The 13,061-nt window shown below is 41.6% G+C and overlaps 1 protein-coding gene across 3 annotated transcripts in view; it reads left to right on the top strand.

The window, feature by feature from the left end:
* Nucleotides 1–2,600, top strand: part of CNNM1 (cyclin and CBS domain divalent metal cation transport mediator 1) — a 53,014-nt gene extending 50,414 nt beyond the window's left edge. For 2 of the 3 annotated variants that reach the window (XM_036829297.1, XM_036829296.1), the window contains one exon: nucleotides 271–2,600. In XM_036829297.1, coding sequence (XP_036685192.1) covers nucleotides 271–350 — 80 coding nt within the window. In that variant the 3' untranslated portion in view covers nucleotides 351–2,600. The remainder of the gene's footprint in view (nucleotides 1–270) is intronic. The other variant, XR_005016886.1, reaches the window with a different exon arrangement.
* The last annotated feature ends 10,461 nt before the right edge of the window (nucleotides 2,601–13,061 follow it).

Below are 13,061 nucleotides of genomic sequence, written 5' to 3'. Positions count from 1 at the left end.
CAGTCTCCTCCAGGAAATCTCCATTCCATTGGCACTAGCCTGGGTGTGCGGCTTTTTGGAGATGTCATCTCAGGTGGAAGGTGCATCCTAATCCTTCAAGATGTAAATATGCTGATGTCAGCACCAGGAGACAATGCAGGTTACTTCTGACAAACTATCAAGGGCTTTGTCTCCATTCCTGCTTCTATTTTGAAGAAAGCTTAGACCACCGAGAGAGTATCAGTGTCCTCCCAGTCTTGAAGATTGATCCTTACAAGCTGTGTTTTTCAGGTGGTCGAAAAAGGAAGAGGTCACCAGATGGAGAGAGAACCTCTGAGGAGAACTCCAACTTAACCCCTCTCATCACATGACAGGGCAGTCAGCGTTCGCTGGGTGCGTGAGATTCCAGAGCTTTGGGGAGAACCCGTCCTCCCATCATCTGCTTCTCCCCAAGGCCTCCCACAGGTGACAGAGCGTTCCGCTTTCCTTACCACCTCTTCACCCCTAGCTGTCAGTTTGGCAGATTTTCCCTCGTTCCTCCAGTTTGACTCAGAGCCTTGCGGTAGCCATAACGGAAGGAGGTGCCTCAGTGGAACATGCTAGAAATGGTCTTATCCACAGCACAGTCTGGGACTGGAGAAGAAATGACCCCAGGCTGACAGTGCCACTCGAGGATCCCTGATGCCCTTTTTTGTTCTTTGGTGTCCCCTGGCACCATATTTCATACTTAGCTTAGGTCAAAAGGTGCCACTGGCAGACGGGCACAAAGGAGGCTGGAGCAGCAGATAGGAAGATTAGTTCAGGAGATGCACCAAGAATTCCTCCAGAACTTTAGAGCAGCGGGACAGTCACGTTGGCATGTGAAGTTACAGGACAGAAAACTGTCAGTGACCAGTTTCCTGTTAGATAAGGGTTCCAGCAGCCTGGGAGGTGTGTCTCAGCTGGAATGGAAAGAATGTGAGATGGAACCTCAAGTCACTGTATTTCCCAGGGACACATCTGTTTTGGCTCCTGATCAGTACTCATCAATCCAACAATAAATCTGCTCTGGAAGAGGAGGAGCAGGGAGCAGAGAACCCCATTTGGGAGCCAGAGATGGAACTTCAGGTTTTAAGTTCAAAAAATATATATATGTGGAAAGTTTTTAGCCATGACAAACCAAAGAGTGCCCAGGTCGGCCAAGAAGGATGCAAGCTCTCATGGAACTTCAGTGTATATTACACTGGAACACTGAAGAATCACTCTTCTTTTTTCATCCATTCCCCCCACCCCCACCCATTACTCCACTCCAGCAAGTCAGCTGAGTGTACTTTATTCTAAGAACGTACTGATCTTAGATCTCTGGTTTTTCACCTGATGTTGGGGCAGGTGCAATTCCAAGCATCACCACCAGATGGCAGGATGACTGCACAGACCTACTTGAAGAATAAACTCGTTCTGATCCGGAACCACAGAGCCAGCCTTAGGGAAAATGTGGAAGTAAGTGAAGGTTGTCTTTGGGACACCTGCCCCCCTTTCTGATGTATATCCCACCCCTAGATCAGGGATCCAGTGATCCAGTGCTACCTGCTGATCTCCAAACCATTCCCTAACTTTTCTCTGGGGTATACCATTCAGGCTTCCCTTCCCTTCCTCCAAAACCATTACCCTCACTTCCCCCCACCCATTCAATCAATAATCACATGGGGAGCGGGGAGGCTGATAATTCCTCTGGGTCATTTACATCTCAAAAGAAAATACTTTCCCAGAGGAACCTTTAACTCAGGGGGTCCTTAACTTGGGGTCCATTGCTCCAGGGGGTCCATTGTTGGACTTCAGAGGGTCTATGAAACCCCTGACTCTATCAGAATTTAGTGTCTGCGTTCTTATGTGTGTTTTCCAGAGGGCTAAAGCTTTCATACGATTTTCAAAGGTCTCAGACCCACAAAGTGTTAAAACCCACTATTTTAACTAGTGGAACTTTCAGCCCAGAGTTTCTGCAGTGCAGAGTGAAGTGAATACTCGGTAGTTTGAGACAGATTTTAGTTGTAAATGGTCTTCTCAAGTGTCCATCAAATCGATAGGGAAAGCTGGCACCCACCACGTGGAAGTCGTCAGAAACCCTTGACACACCCTGTGGTACTGTACAGCCTACACCCCACATAACTTGGTCCCCCTGCCCCACCAAACCAGAGCAGGTGTTGCCAACAGGAGGGGCACAGCATGTGGAAGTAGACTTTCCAGCTGGAGATGCCTTTTTCAGCAATGTATTATTGACTTCACACCCCTTGCCTGGCTCTGCCTGAGGCTCAGCAGTGCATGACTTCTTGTAGATAACTCACAGCTACCACCCACCCCCAACACCTACTCTTGCCTGGTAGAAATAGGCAAAGTGTCAGCCCTTGGTGCTGGGTGCTCCGACCCAAACCAGTAAACGGTGAGTTTCAAACAAGGACTGCCATCATGCAGTCGTCTTGCCCAGCTGGCCACTGGCCCGAGGGGGCCTGCCTGGCTAGTCTTCCTTTCATTACCCCTTAACGCCACTGCTGTTGCATTAATCCATCCCTTTGCAAAATCCCTAAGGAGCCTGTCACCACTCCCCTCCCTATTCCCCACCCCAACCCAAGATTTTCTTCAGATTTAAAAAAAAAAAAAAAGAGGATTTTAAAATAAAGCATTTGTGAAGGCTCAATAAACTGTAAATAATTTTTAAATAAAATAAAAATGCTTTTCCTGGAATGTGGCTGTTTCCCTTGCCCCGGCAGCTCAGTGTTCTGACATGGTTTCATTTAAGGTGCAGGGTGGGTGGTGCACACATATAATTATCTTACCTGAGGCCCACCTGCCTAAAGAGGCACCCCTCTTGAGACCAGGTGTGAGGTTGCAGGTAAGGTTACAGAAAAGCCCTCGCGCTCTGCTTTGGGATATCAGGTGGGTAAGATGTTGCAGGAATGAATGCCAGAAATGGAAAATAAAAGCCAAATGAGAAACCAGAGTGTGACTTCTGGACAGGAAGAAGCACAAGGATGATAATGAGAAGGGCTGGCATTTGCCAGAGCCCCGTGATGTGCAAGGCACTGGGCTGGGCGCCTTCTAAGTTCAAGGTCTTGGGGGCCAAACCCAGTCTAGCACTTGAGACAATGTGCTGGTCACACTGGCTCACTTCTGTAGGCCCTTTGGAGAGGAGCAAAAGTGGCCTAATTTCAGCACTTTCCAACCAAAGGCTGGGAAAAGGAACGAGGGAGCGGGCAGGGCTTATTGATTACTTTTAAACCAAGGCAGGAGCGAGGGGACAGCCAGACCGGTGGGCACAGGTGTTGGGGTTTTTAAGGTCTTTGCAGAGGGTTGGAATCTGACACCTACTACCAAAGTCTCCAACCACCACACAGGACAATTAGCAAGTGACCTGCACCAGTATGACCCATGATTCTTCCCAGGAGCCTCCATAGGCTGTTAAGTTCATTAACAGTAAATAAATGATACAGCTATTTTGCTGAGGGTTTTATGTGCCAGGTCTTGTGCTAAGCAGGTGTGCACTGTGAACCTCAGAGGTAGGACTGGTCCACGCTTGCGAGGAAGCACTCACACCCCTAGGCTCCGCAACTTCCTGGCCATGGAAACTTGAGCAATTCACCTAACTGTTCCCAGCCTATTTCATAGACTGTAAAACAGGGACAGGCTGTGAAACTTCCTTCCCAGGGTGGTTCTGAGAAAGAAATGAGCGTGCCTGCATGTGAGAGGCGCCGAGAAGCCCTGCAGTAAAGAAACCTGTGTAACTCACTAAGCCTGGCTTTTCCCAGATTTGCTCAGAGCCCCCGCTCGTGGGGAAAAAGAACACGCTGTTGGGAATATATGTAAGAAGAGAATGAAGAAAGGCAGATTCCCATTGAGACTGGGGCTTTTATTTATTTATTTATTTTTGGCTTAGTCGGGTCTTAGTTGTGGCACATGGGCTTCTCTCTAGTTGTGGTGGGCGGGCTTAGTTGCCCCATGGCATGTGGGATCTTAGTTCCCCAACCAGGGATCAAACCCACATCCCCTGCATTGGAAGGCGGATTCTTAACCACTGGACCACCAGGGAACTCCTGAGATTGGGGCTTTTTTAAATACTAAAAACATTTGAGAACTTTGGTAGGTATACTTTGATTTAAAGAAGTGTTTTCAACCGGTTTTTCATTACCAATCCCCCTAAAGACAAAAATTAAGTTCAAATTCTCCCCAACAGGAGAAATTAAATACCCAGAAATAAGATTTTGTCAAGTAAGATTGTGCTTTGCAGGACTACAAAACCACTTTAATATCTTGGACTTTCTTTGTCCCCATGAACCAATTTTTGCCCCCTCTCTAAGGGGTACTATCACCCTTGTTGAGAATTCATGGTTTAAAGCTGTGTTTCGGAAGAATGACAGAAGACTGACAAAATGTAGAATCATTCGACTCCAGTTTCGCTTGTCTTCCCTTATGAAGGGCAAGCATCTTTAAATAGGAAGAACAAATACTGACAGAAAGAAAAATAGAATGAAAGTAATGAAGAGATGAGTGCAAGGTCATCTGTTCCCATCCGCCAGACCCAATCATGCACCTGCACATGTTCTCTGAAGGACTTCTGGGGAGCCAGCCGGGTGGTGAAGGATCTGGAAACCATAATCTGTGCTCAAACACTGCAGAATCTTGGAAGGAGGAGTTTCACATGGAGAAGCAAAAACAAGGGATAACAACCGCTATTCTCAAATATTTGAAAGGTCATCAATTAGAAGTGCCAGTAGACTGAGTGTCTGTGGTTTAAAGGAAGAGAAGAGGGGGACTGGGTGAGTAGGACAGATGGAGATCAAATTCTGGATCAAGGTAAAATATCTTTGTAATGAAAGTGCTCCATCAGTAGAATGGGATATTTCACCAAGCATTGAAGGAACCCAACCCACAGAGGGCAGACAGCAGAAGCAAGAAGAACTACAATTCTGCAGCCTGTGGAAGGAAAACCACATTCACAGAAAGACAGACAAAATGAAAAGGCAGAGGACTTTGTACCAGATGGAGGAACAATATAAAAGCCGAAAAAAACAATTAAATGAAGTGGAGATAGGCAACCTCCCAGGAAAAGAATTCAGAATAATGACAGTGAAGATGATCCAGGACCTCGGAAAAAGAACGGAGACAAAGATCGAGAAGACGCAAGAAATGTTTAACAAAGACTTAGAAGAATTAAAGAACAAACACCTAGAAGAATTAAAGAAAAAACAAACAGAGATGAACAATACAATAACTGAAATGAAAAATACACTAGAAGGAATCAATAGCAGAATAACTGAAGCAGAAGAATGGGTAAGTGACCTGGAAGACAGAATGGTGGAATTCACTGCTGCAGAACAGAATAAAGAAAAAAGAATGAAAAGAAATGAAGACAGCCTAAGAGACCTCTGGGACAACATTAAACACAACAACATTCACATTATAGGGGTCCCAGAAGGAGAAGAGAGAGAGAAAGGACCCGAGAAAATATTTGAAGAGATTATAGTTGAAAACTTCTCTAACATGGGAAAGGAAATAGCCACCCAAGTCCAGGAAGCACAGAGAGTCCCAGGCAGGATAAACCCAAGTAGAAACACACCGAGACACACAGTAATCAAATTGACAAAAATTAAAGACAAAGAAAAATTATTGAAAAATGACAAATAACATACAAGGGAACTCCCATAAGGTTAACAGCTGATTTCTCAGCAGCAACTCTACAAGCCAGAAGGGAGTGGCATGATATATTTAAAGTAATGAAAGGGAAGAACCTACAACCAAGATTACTCTACCCAGCAAGGATCTCATTCAGATTCAATGGAGAAATCAAAAGCTTTACAAACAAGCAAAAGCCAAGAGAATTCAGCACCACCAAACCAGCTCTACAGCAAATGCCAAAGGAACTTCTCTAAGTGGGAAACACAAGAGAATAAAAGGACCTACAAAAACAAACCCATAACAATTAAGAAAATGGTAGTAGGAACATACATATCGATAATTACCTTAAATGTGAATGGACTAAATGCTCCAACCAAAAGACACAGGCTTCTGAATGGATACAAAAACAAGACCTATATATATGCTGTCTACAAGAGATCCACTTCAGACCTAGCGACACATACAGACTGAAAGTGACGGGATGGAAAAAGATATTCCATGCAAATGGAAATCAAAAGAAAGCTGGAGTAGCAATACTCATATCAGATAAAATAGACTTTAAAATAAAGAATGTTACAAGAGACAAGGAAGGACACTACATAATGATCAAGAGATCAATCCAAGAAGAAGATATAACAATTATAAATATATATACACCCAACACAGGAACACCTCAATACATAAGGCAACTGCTAACAGCTATAAAAGAGGAAATAGACAGTAACACAATCATAGTGGGGGACTTTAACAGCTCACCTACACCAATGGACAGATCATCCAGACAGAAAATTAATACGGAAACACAAGCTTTAAATGACACAATAGACCAGATAGAGTGAAGTGATATTTATAGGACATTCCATCCCAAAACAGCAGATTACACTTTCTTCTCAAGTGCACACGGAACATTCTCCAGGATAGATCACATCTTGGGTCACAAATCAAGCCTCGGTAAATTTAAGAAAATTGAAATCACATCAAGCATCTTTTCTGACCACAATGCTATGAGATTAGAAATCAATTACAGGGGGAAAAAAACGTAAAAAACACAAACACATGGAGGCTAAACAATATGTTACTAAATAACCAAGAGATCACTGAAGATATCAAAGAGGAAATCAAAAAATACCTAGAGACAAATTACAATGAAAACACAATGATCCAAAACCTATGGGATGCAGCAAAAGCAGTTCTAAGAGGGAAGTTTATAGCAATACAAGCCTACCTCAAGAAACAAGAAAAGGGCTTCCCTGGTGGCGCAGTGGTTGAGAATCTGCCTGCCAATGCAGGGGACACAGGTTCGAGCCCTGGTCTGGGAAGATCCCACATGCCACGGAGCAACTGGGCCCGTGAGCCACAATTACTGAGCCTGCGCGTCTGGAGCCCCTGCTCTGCAACAAGAGAGGCCGCGATAGTGAGAGGCCCGCGTACCGCGATGAAGAGTGGCCCCTGCTTGCCGCAACTAGAGAAAGCCCTCGCACAGAAACGAAGACCCAACACAGCCATAAATAAATAAATAAATTAATTTAAAAAAAAAAAAAAGAAACAAGAAAAATCTCAAATAAACAATCTAACCTTACACCTAAAGGAACTAGAGAAAGAAGAACAAACAAAACCCAAAGTTAATAGAAGGAAAGAAATCATAAAGATCAGAGCAGAAATAAATGAAATAAAAACAAAGAAAACAATAGCAAAGATCAATAAAACTAAAAGCTGGTTCTCTGAGAAGATAAACAAAATTGATAAACCCTTAGCCAGACTCATCAAGAAAAAGAGGGAGAGGACTCAAATCAATAAAATTAGAAATGAAAAACAAGTTACAACAGACACTGCAGAAATAGAAAGCATCATAAGAGACTACAACAAGCAACTCTATGCCAATAAAATGGACAACCTGGAAAAAATGGACAAATTCTTAGAAAGGTATAACCTCCCAAGACTGAACCAGGAAGAAATAGATAATATGAACAGACCAATCAGAAGTAATGAAATTGAAACTGTGATTAAAAGTCTTCCAACAAACAAAAGTACAGGACCAGATGGCTTCACAGGTGAATTCTATCAAACATTTAGAGAAGAGCTAACACCCAGCCTTCTCAGACTCTTCTGAAAAATTGCAGAGGAGGAAGACTCCCATACTCATTCTACGAGGCCACCATCACCCTGATACCAAAACCAGACAAAGATACTACAAAAAAACCAAATTACAGACCAATATCACTGATGAATATAGATGCAAAAATCCTCAACTAAATACTAGCAAACAGAATCCAACAACACATTAAAAGGATCATACACCATGATCAAGTGGGATTTATTCCAGGGATGCAAGGATTCTTCAATATACACAAATCAATCAATGTGATACACCATATTAACAAACTGAAGAATAAAAACCATATGATCATCTCAATAGATGCAGAAAAAGCTTTTGACAAAATTCAACACCCATTTATGATAAAAACTCTCCAGAAAGTGGGCAGAGAGGGAACCTACCTCAACATAATAAAGGCCATATACGACAAACCCACAGCAAACATCATTCTCAATGGTGAAAAACTGAAAGCATTTCCTCTAAGATCAGGAACAAGACAAGGATGTCCACTCTCGTCACTATTATTCAACGTAGTTTTGGAAGTCCTAGCCACAGCAATCAGAGAAGAAAAAGAAATAAAAGGAATACAAATTGGAAAAGAAGAAGTAAAACTGTCACTGTTTGCAGATGACATGATACTATACAAAGAGAAACCTAAAGATGCCACCAGAAAACTACTAGAGCTAATCAATGAATTTGGTAAAGTTGCAGGATACAAAATTAATGCACAGAAATCTCTTACATTCCTATACACTAACAACAAAAGATCAGAAAGAGAAATTAAGGAAACAATCCCATTCACCATTGCAACAAAAAGAATAAAATACCTAGGAATAAACCTACCTAAGGAGACAAAAGATCTGTATGCAGAAAACTATTAAGACACTGATGAAAGAAATCAAAGATGACACAAACAGATGGAGAGATATATCATGTTCTTGGATTGGAAGAATCAACATTGTGAAGACGACTATACTACCCAAAGCAATCTACAGATTCAATGCAATCCCTATCAAATTACCAATGGCATTTTTTACGGAACTAGTACAAAAAATCTTAAAATTTGTATGGAGACAAAAAAGACCCCAAATAGCCAAAGCAGTCTTGAGGGAAAAAAACGAAGCTGGAGGAATCAGACTCCCTGACTTCAGACCATACTACAAAGCTACAGTAATCAAGACAATAAGGTACTGGCACATAAACAGAAATATAGATCAATGGAACAGGATAGAAAGCCCAGAGATAAACCCACACACCTATGGTCAACTAATCTATGACAAAGGAGGCAAAGATATACAATGGAGAAAAGACAGTCTCTTCAATAAGTGGTGCTGGGAAAACTGGACAGCTACATGTAAAAGAATGAAATTAGAACACTCCCTAACACCATACACAAAAATAAACTCAAAATGGATTCGAGACCTAAATGTAAGACCGGACACTATAAAACGCTTAGAGGAAAACAGAGGAAGAACGCTCTTTGACATCAATCACAGCAAGATCTTTTTTGATCCACCTTCTAGAGTAATGGAAATAAAAACAAAAATAAACAAATGGAACCTAATGAAACTTAAAAGCTTTTGCAAAGCAAAGGAAACTACAAACAAGACGAAAAGACAACCCTCAGAATGGGAGAAAATATTTGCAAACGAATCAACAGACAAAGGATTCATCTCCAAAATATATAAACAGCTCATGCAGCTCAATATTAAAAAAACAAACAACCCAATCAAAAAATAGGCAGAAGACCTAAATAGACATTTCTCCAAAGAAGACATACAGGTGGCCAAGAAGCACATGAAATGATGCTCAACACCACTAATTATTAGAGAAATGCAAGTCAAAAATACGAGGTATCACCTCACACCAGTTAGAATGGGCATCATCAGAAAATCTACAAACAACAAATGCTGGAGAGGGTGTGGAGAAAAGGGAACCCTCTTGCACTGTTGGTGGGAATGTAAATTGATATGGCCACTATGGAGAACAGTATGGAGGTTCCTCAAAAAACTAAAAATAGAATTACCATATGACCCAGCAATCCCACTACTGGGCATATAACCAGAGAAAACCATAATTCAAAAAGATACATGCACCCCAATGTTCATTGCAGCACTTTTTAGAATAGCCAGGTCATGGAAGCAAGCTAAATGCCCATCGACAGATGAATGGATAAAGAAGATGTGGTACATATATACAATGGAATATTACTCAGCCATAAAAAGTAGCGAAATTGGGTCATTTGTGGAGACATGGATGGATCTAGAGACTGTCATACAGAGTGAAGTAAGTCAGAAAGAGAGAAACAAATATCGTATATTAACACATGTGGAATCTAGAAAAATGGTACAGATGAACTGGTTTGCAGGGCAGAAATAGAGACACAGATGTAGAGAACAAACGTATGGACACCAAGGGGGAAAGTGGTGGGGGGGTGGGGATGGTGGTGGGATGAATTGGGAGATTGGGATTGACATATATACACTAATATGTATAAAATAGATAACTAATAAGAACCTGCTATATAAAAAATAAATAAAATTCAAAACAATAAATAAATGAACATATAATTTAATGTCAGCATGTAAAAGGTGCTGTGGGAAAAAAAAAAAAGAACCCAATCCCCCAACCCACCCCAGTTAAAAGTGATGAGTCAGGGACAACATAGAAGAGACTCTTGCACTGGGAGACAGGCTGGAGTTAATAATTTCTAAGACCCTGATCGTCCTTCAAGACTGTAGGATTTTATTTCTTCGGTCTTGAGGCTGGGTAAATACAGGGCTTGCAGGCCTGTGGTGTGCAGCCCAACACTGAGTGTTCCTGATTTGCTGACTTAACAAGATTTACAGGATAGTGCCATGTACCTACACTCCAGGGGTTCCAGTTTCTAAGCCTCAGAGTGGTCCCCAGGCTGAGGGGTTGGGTGCCCCCACCCCCAGCCCAGAAGCCTCCCACTTTAAGATGGCCCCATGACTCGTACTCATTTAGCTACTTTGAGCCTCAGCCTCATGTACGGACTGGGTGTGAAGTCCCTCTGGGTTATTTGTGGTAGTTGTGAGGATTAACTAAGATAATGCCTATGAGTTCTCAGTAAACATTAGATTCCCAGATTCCAATTACTTCCCACTGCCCTCTGTTCCTTCCAGAATCCTCCATTGTGACATGAGATCTGTCCAAACAAGGCTTCCAGCCACTGTTCATCGGATATGAGGAATGGAGAGCTCTTACCTTGCCACTAAGGAAACTTTATTTCTAGTATAACTGGATTCTTGGGGAAAGGTTTGTGGTTCTACCCTTGAAAGGCAAAGGAGCTGTTGTGCCATTTGCCAACTCAGGAACCATGAGGAGATATATGGTGTCCCATTCCTGGCAGATCCTGAAGAAGGAGTTGGTGAGGAGTGTCTTCCCTCTTCCTGAGAGGGAAGAGTGGAAGACTGAACAGTCAGGTATTTTGAGGAAGGGAGAGGCAGGTGTAGGAGGCAGCCTCGGATGAACGTGGCCACCCTGTACCTTTTGGAGTCACCAAGAGTTCCAGATTAGGCTTCAGAAAGACTGAATTCTGACAGAGAAGGCTATGTAGGCTACTCTGCCCTTGACGCTGAGCGAATCACAGGCTACACTCTGAGCCCCTGAGAACTGCTCCGTACTCACCCTTCCTGCTTTAGGAGATTCAGAGAGAATAAGGTACAGCAACAGGGTAGAGTAATAGCTTAAACTCATGGACTCTGGACCCAGACTTCTTGGGTTCAAATCCTAGCACCTATTAGTCATGTGACTAATATTAATATTAGGCAAGTTACTTGATTTACTATGCCTGTTTTCTCCTCTGCAAAGGGTGATGATAACATTAGTACCTACCACACTGATTTATCGTTGAGGATTAAGTGAACCGATACATACAAGGGCTTACAATAGTGCCTGACAATGGCAAATTGTATTCAGTAAATGTTAATTTTATTAATAAAGCCTCTCCTCATATTTCCTTTAGATACATAATTTTTAAAGAAAATATCACAGTTACAGGTTAAGCACCTCACCATCTCACTCCCTTTCTCCTCACTGGTAACCACTTTGCTGAGATTGATGTGTACCTTTCCTACCTATATTTAAAATTTTTATTACATATGTATGTATTCATAAGCAACTACAATATGCAGTACATTTTAAGAAACGGTATCATAAATGGCATCTCATTTCACCTTTCATCCACTCAGAATTATGTGTGAGCTTTACCCTCATTGACACACACAGCTCTGGTGCCATGTCCAGTCCTGTGACTGTACTGGATGTGGGGTGTTGATGTATCTCCTACTGATACACACTTGTGTTTTCATCTCGTCACTGTTACACTGTGCTCTGTTCACTCCCATGGCTCTCTCCAGGTGCACATGTGAGTTTCTCTAACGTGCATACATAAAGTGCATACGATTCATTGATTGTTAAGTACACACATCCTCAGCTTTTCAAAATGTTGCCAAATTGCTCTCCAACATACTTGTACCATATTTCCCATTTCCCCAATCTAAGTGTAAAATAGTATCCTGTTACTTTCATTACATTTCCATTTTTTCTAGCAATGTTCAGAACATTTTCATTGTTTATAGTTGATTTGAGTTTTCCCTCTGAATTACCTGTTCATATCCTTTGTTCATTTTTCTACTGGGTTATCTGTATTTTTCTTTTAATTTGTAGGATTTTAAAAATTAAAATAAAAAATCCCAGATAGTAATCCTGTATAACAGTATTTCTTTATAATTCTGAATAGTAATCCTTTGTCTATTATATGCATGGCAAATATATTCTTCCAGTCTGGAAAAAAAAAAAAAAAGAAGACTGTAAGATTTTATAATAACTCAAAGGCATCCTAAAAAGGGGCAGATCCTGTTAACATAACAAGAATTATTTTTCAGTATTTTAAGACACCAATTAGTAGCCCTCTTGTTTTAAGTAAGACTCAAATTCTACTAAATCAAAATTTGGAGAGTCCCTTGGACTCCCTGGAAAATGTGATCTATGTTTAAGTGGCTCTAATCGTTTCAACAGACTAAGAGGTACTCCAACTACAGTGGGAGGGACTGGGTTCTAGAATCACCCTGAGTGATGTCAACCCTTCTATGAATCCATGAAGTTCAGTTTCTTAAGTAACATATGAAGGTGGCTGGCCTCTGAAGGACAAAACTGACAAAGGGCTGTGTTATGGTGAGTTCACTAAAGGGAGGCAGATTGCAGGAATACATTTTAGTTTTTTCTTTGGCAGCTGGTAAATCCCACTCTAGCATTCACTTTTTTTTTTAACATCTTTATTGGAGTATAATTGCTTTACAATGGTGTGTTAGTTTCT

This window comes from Balaenoptera musculus, chromosome 16, assembly GCF_009873245.2.
Source record: "Balaenoptera musculus isolate JJ_BM4_2016_0621 chromosome 16, mBalMus1.pri.v3, whole genome shotgun sequence".
Lineage (NCBI taxonomy): Eukaryota > Metazoa > Chordata > Mammalia > Artiodactyla > Balaenopteridae > Balaenoptera > Balaenoptera musculus.
The sequence above is the reverse complement of the archived record's forward strand: the minus strand, read 5'-3'. Positions and strand labels throughout refer to the sequence as shown.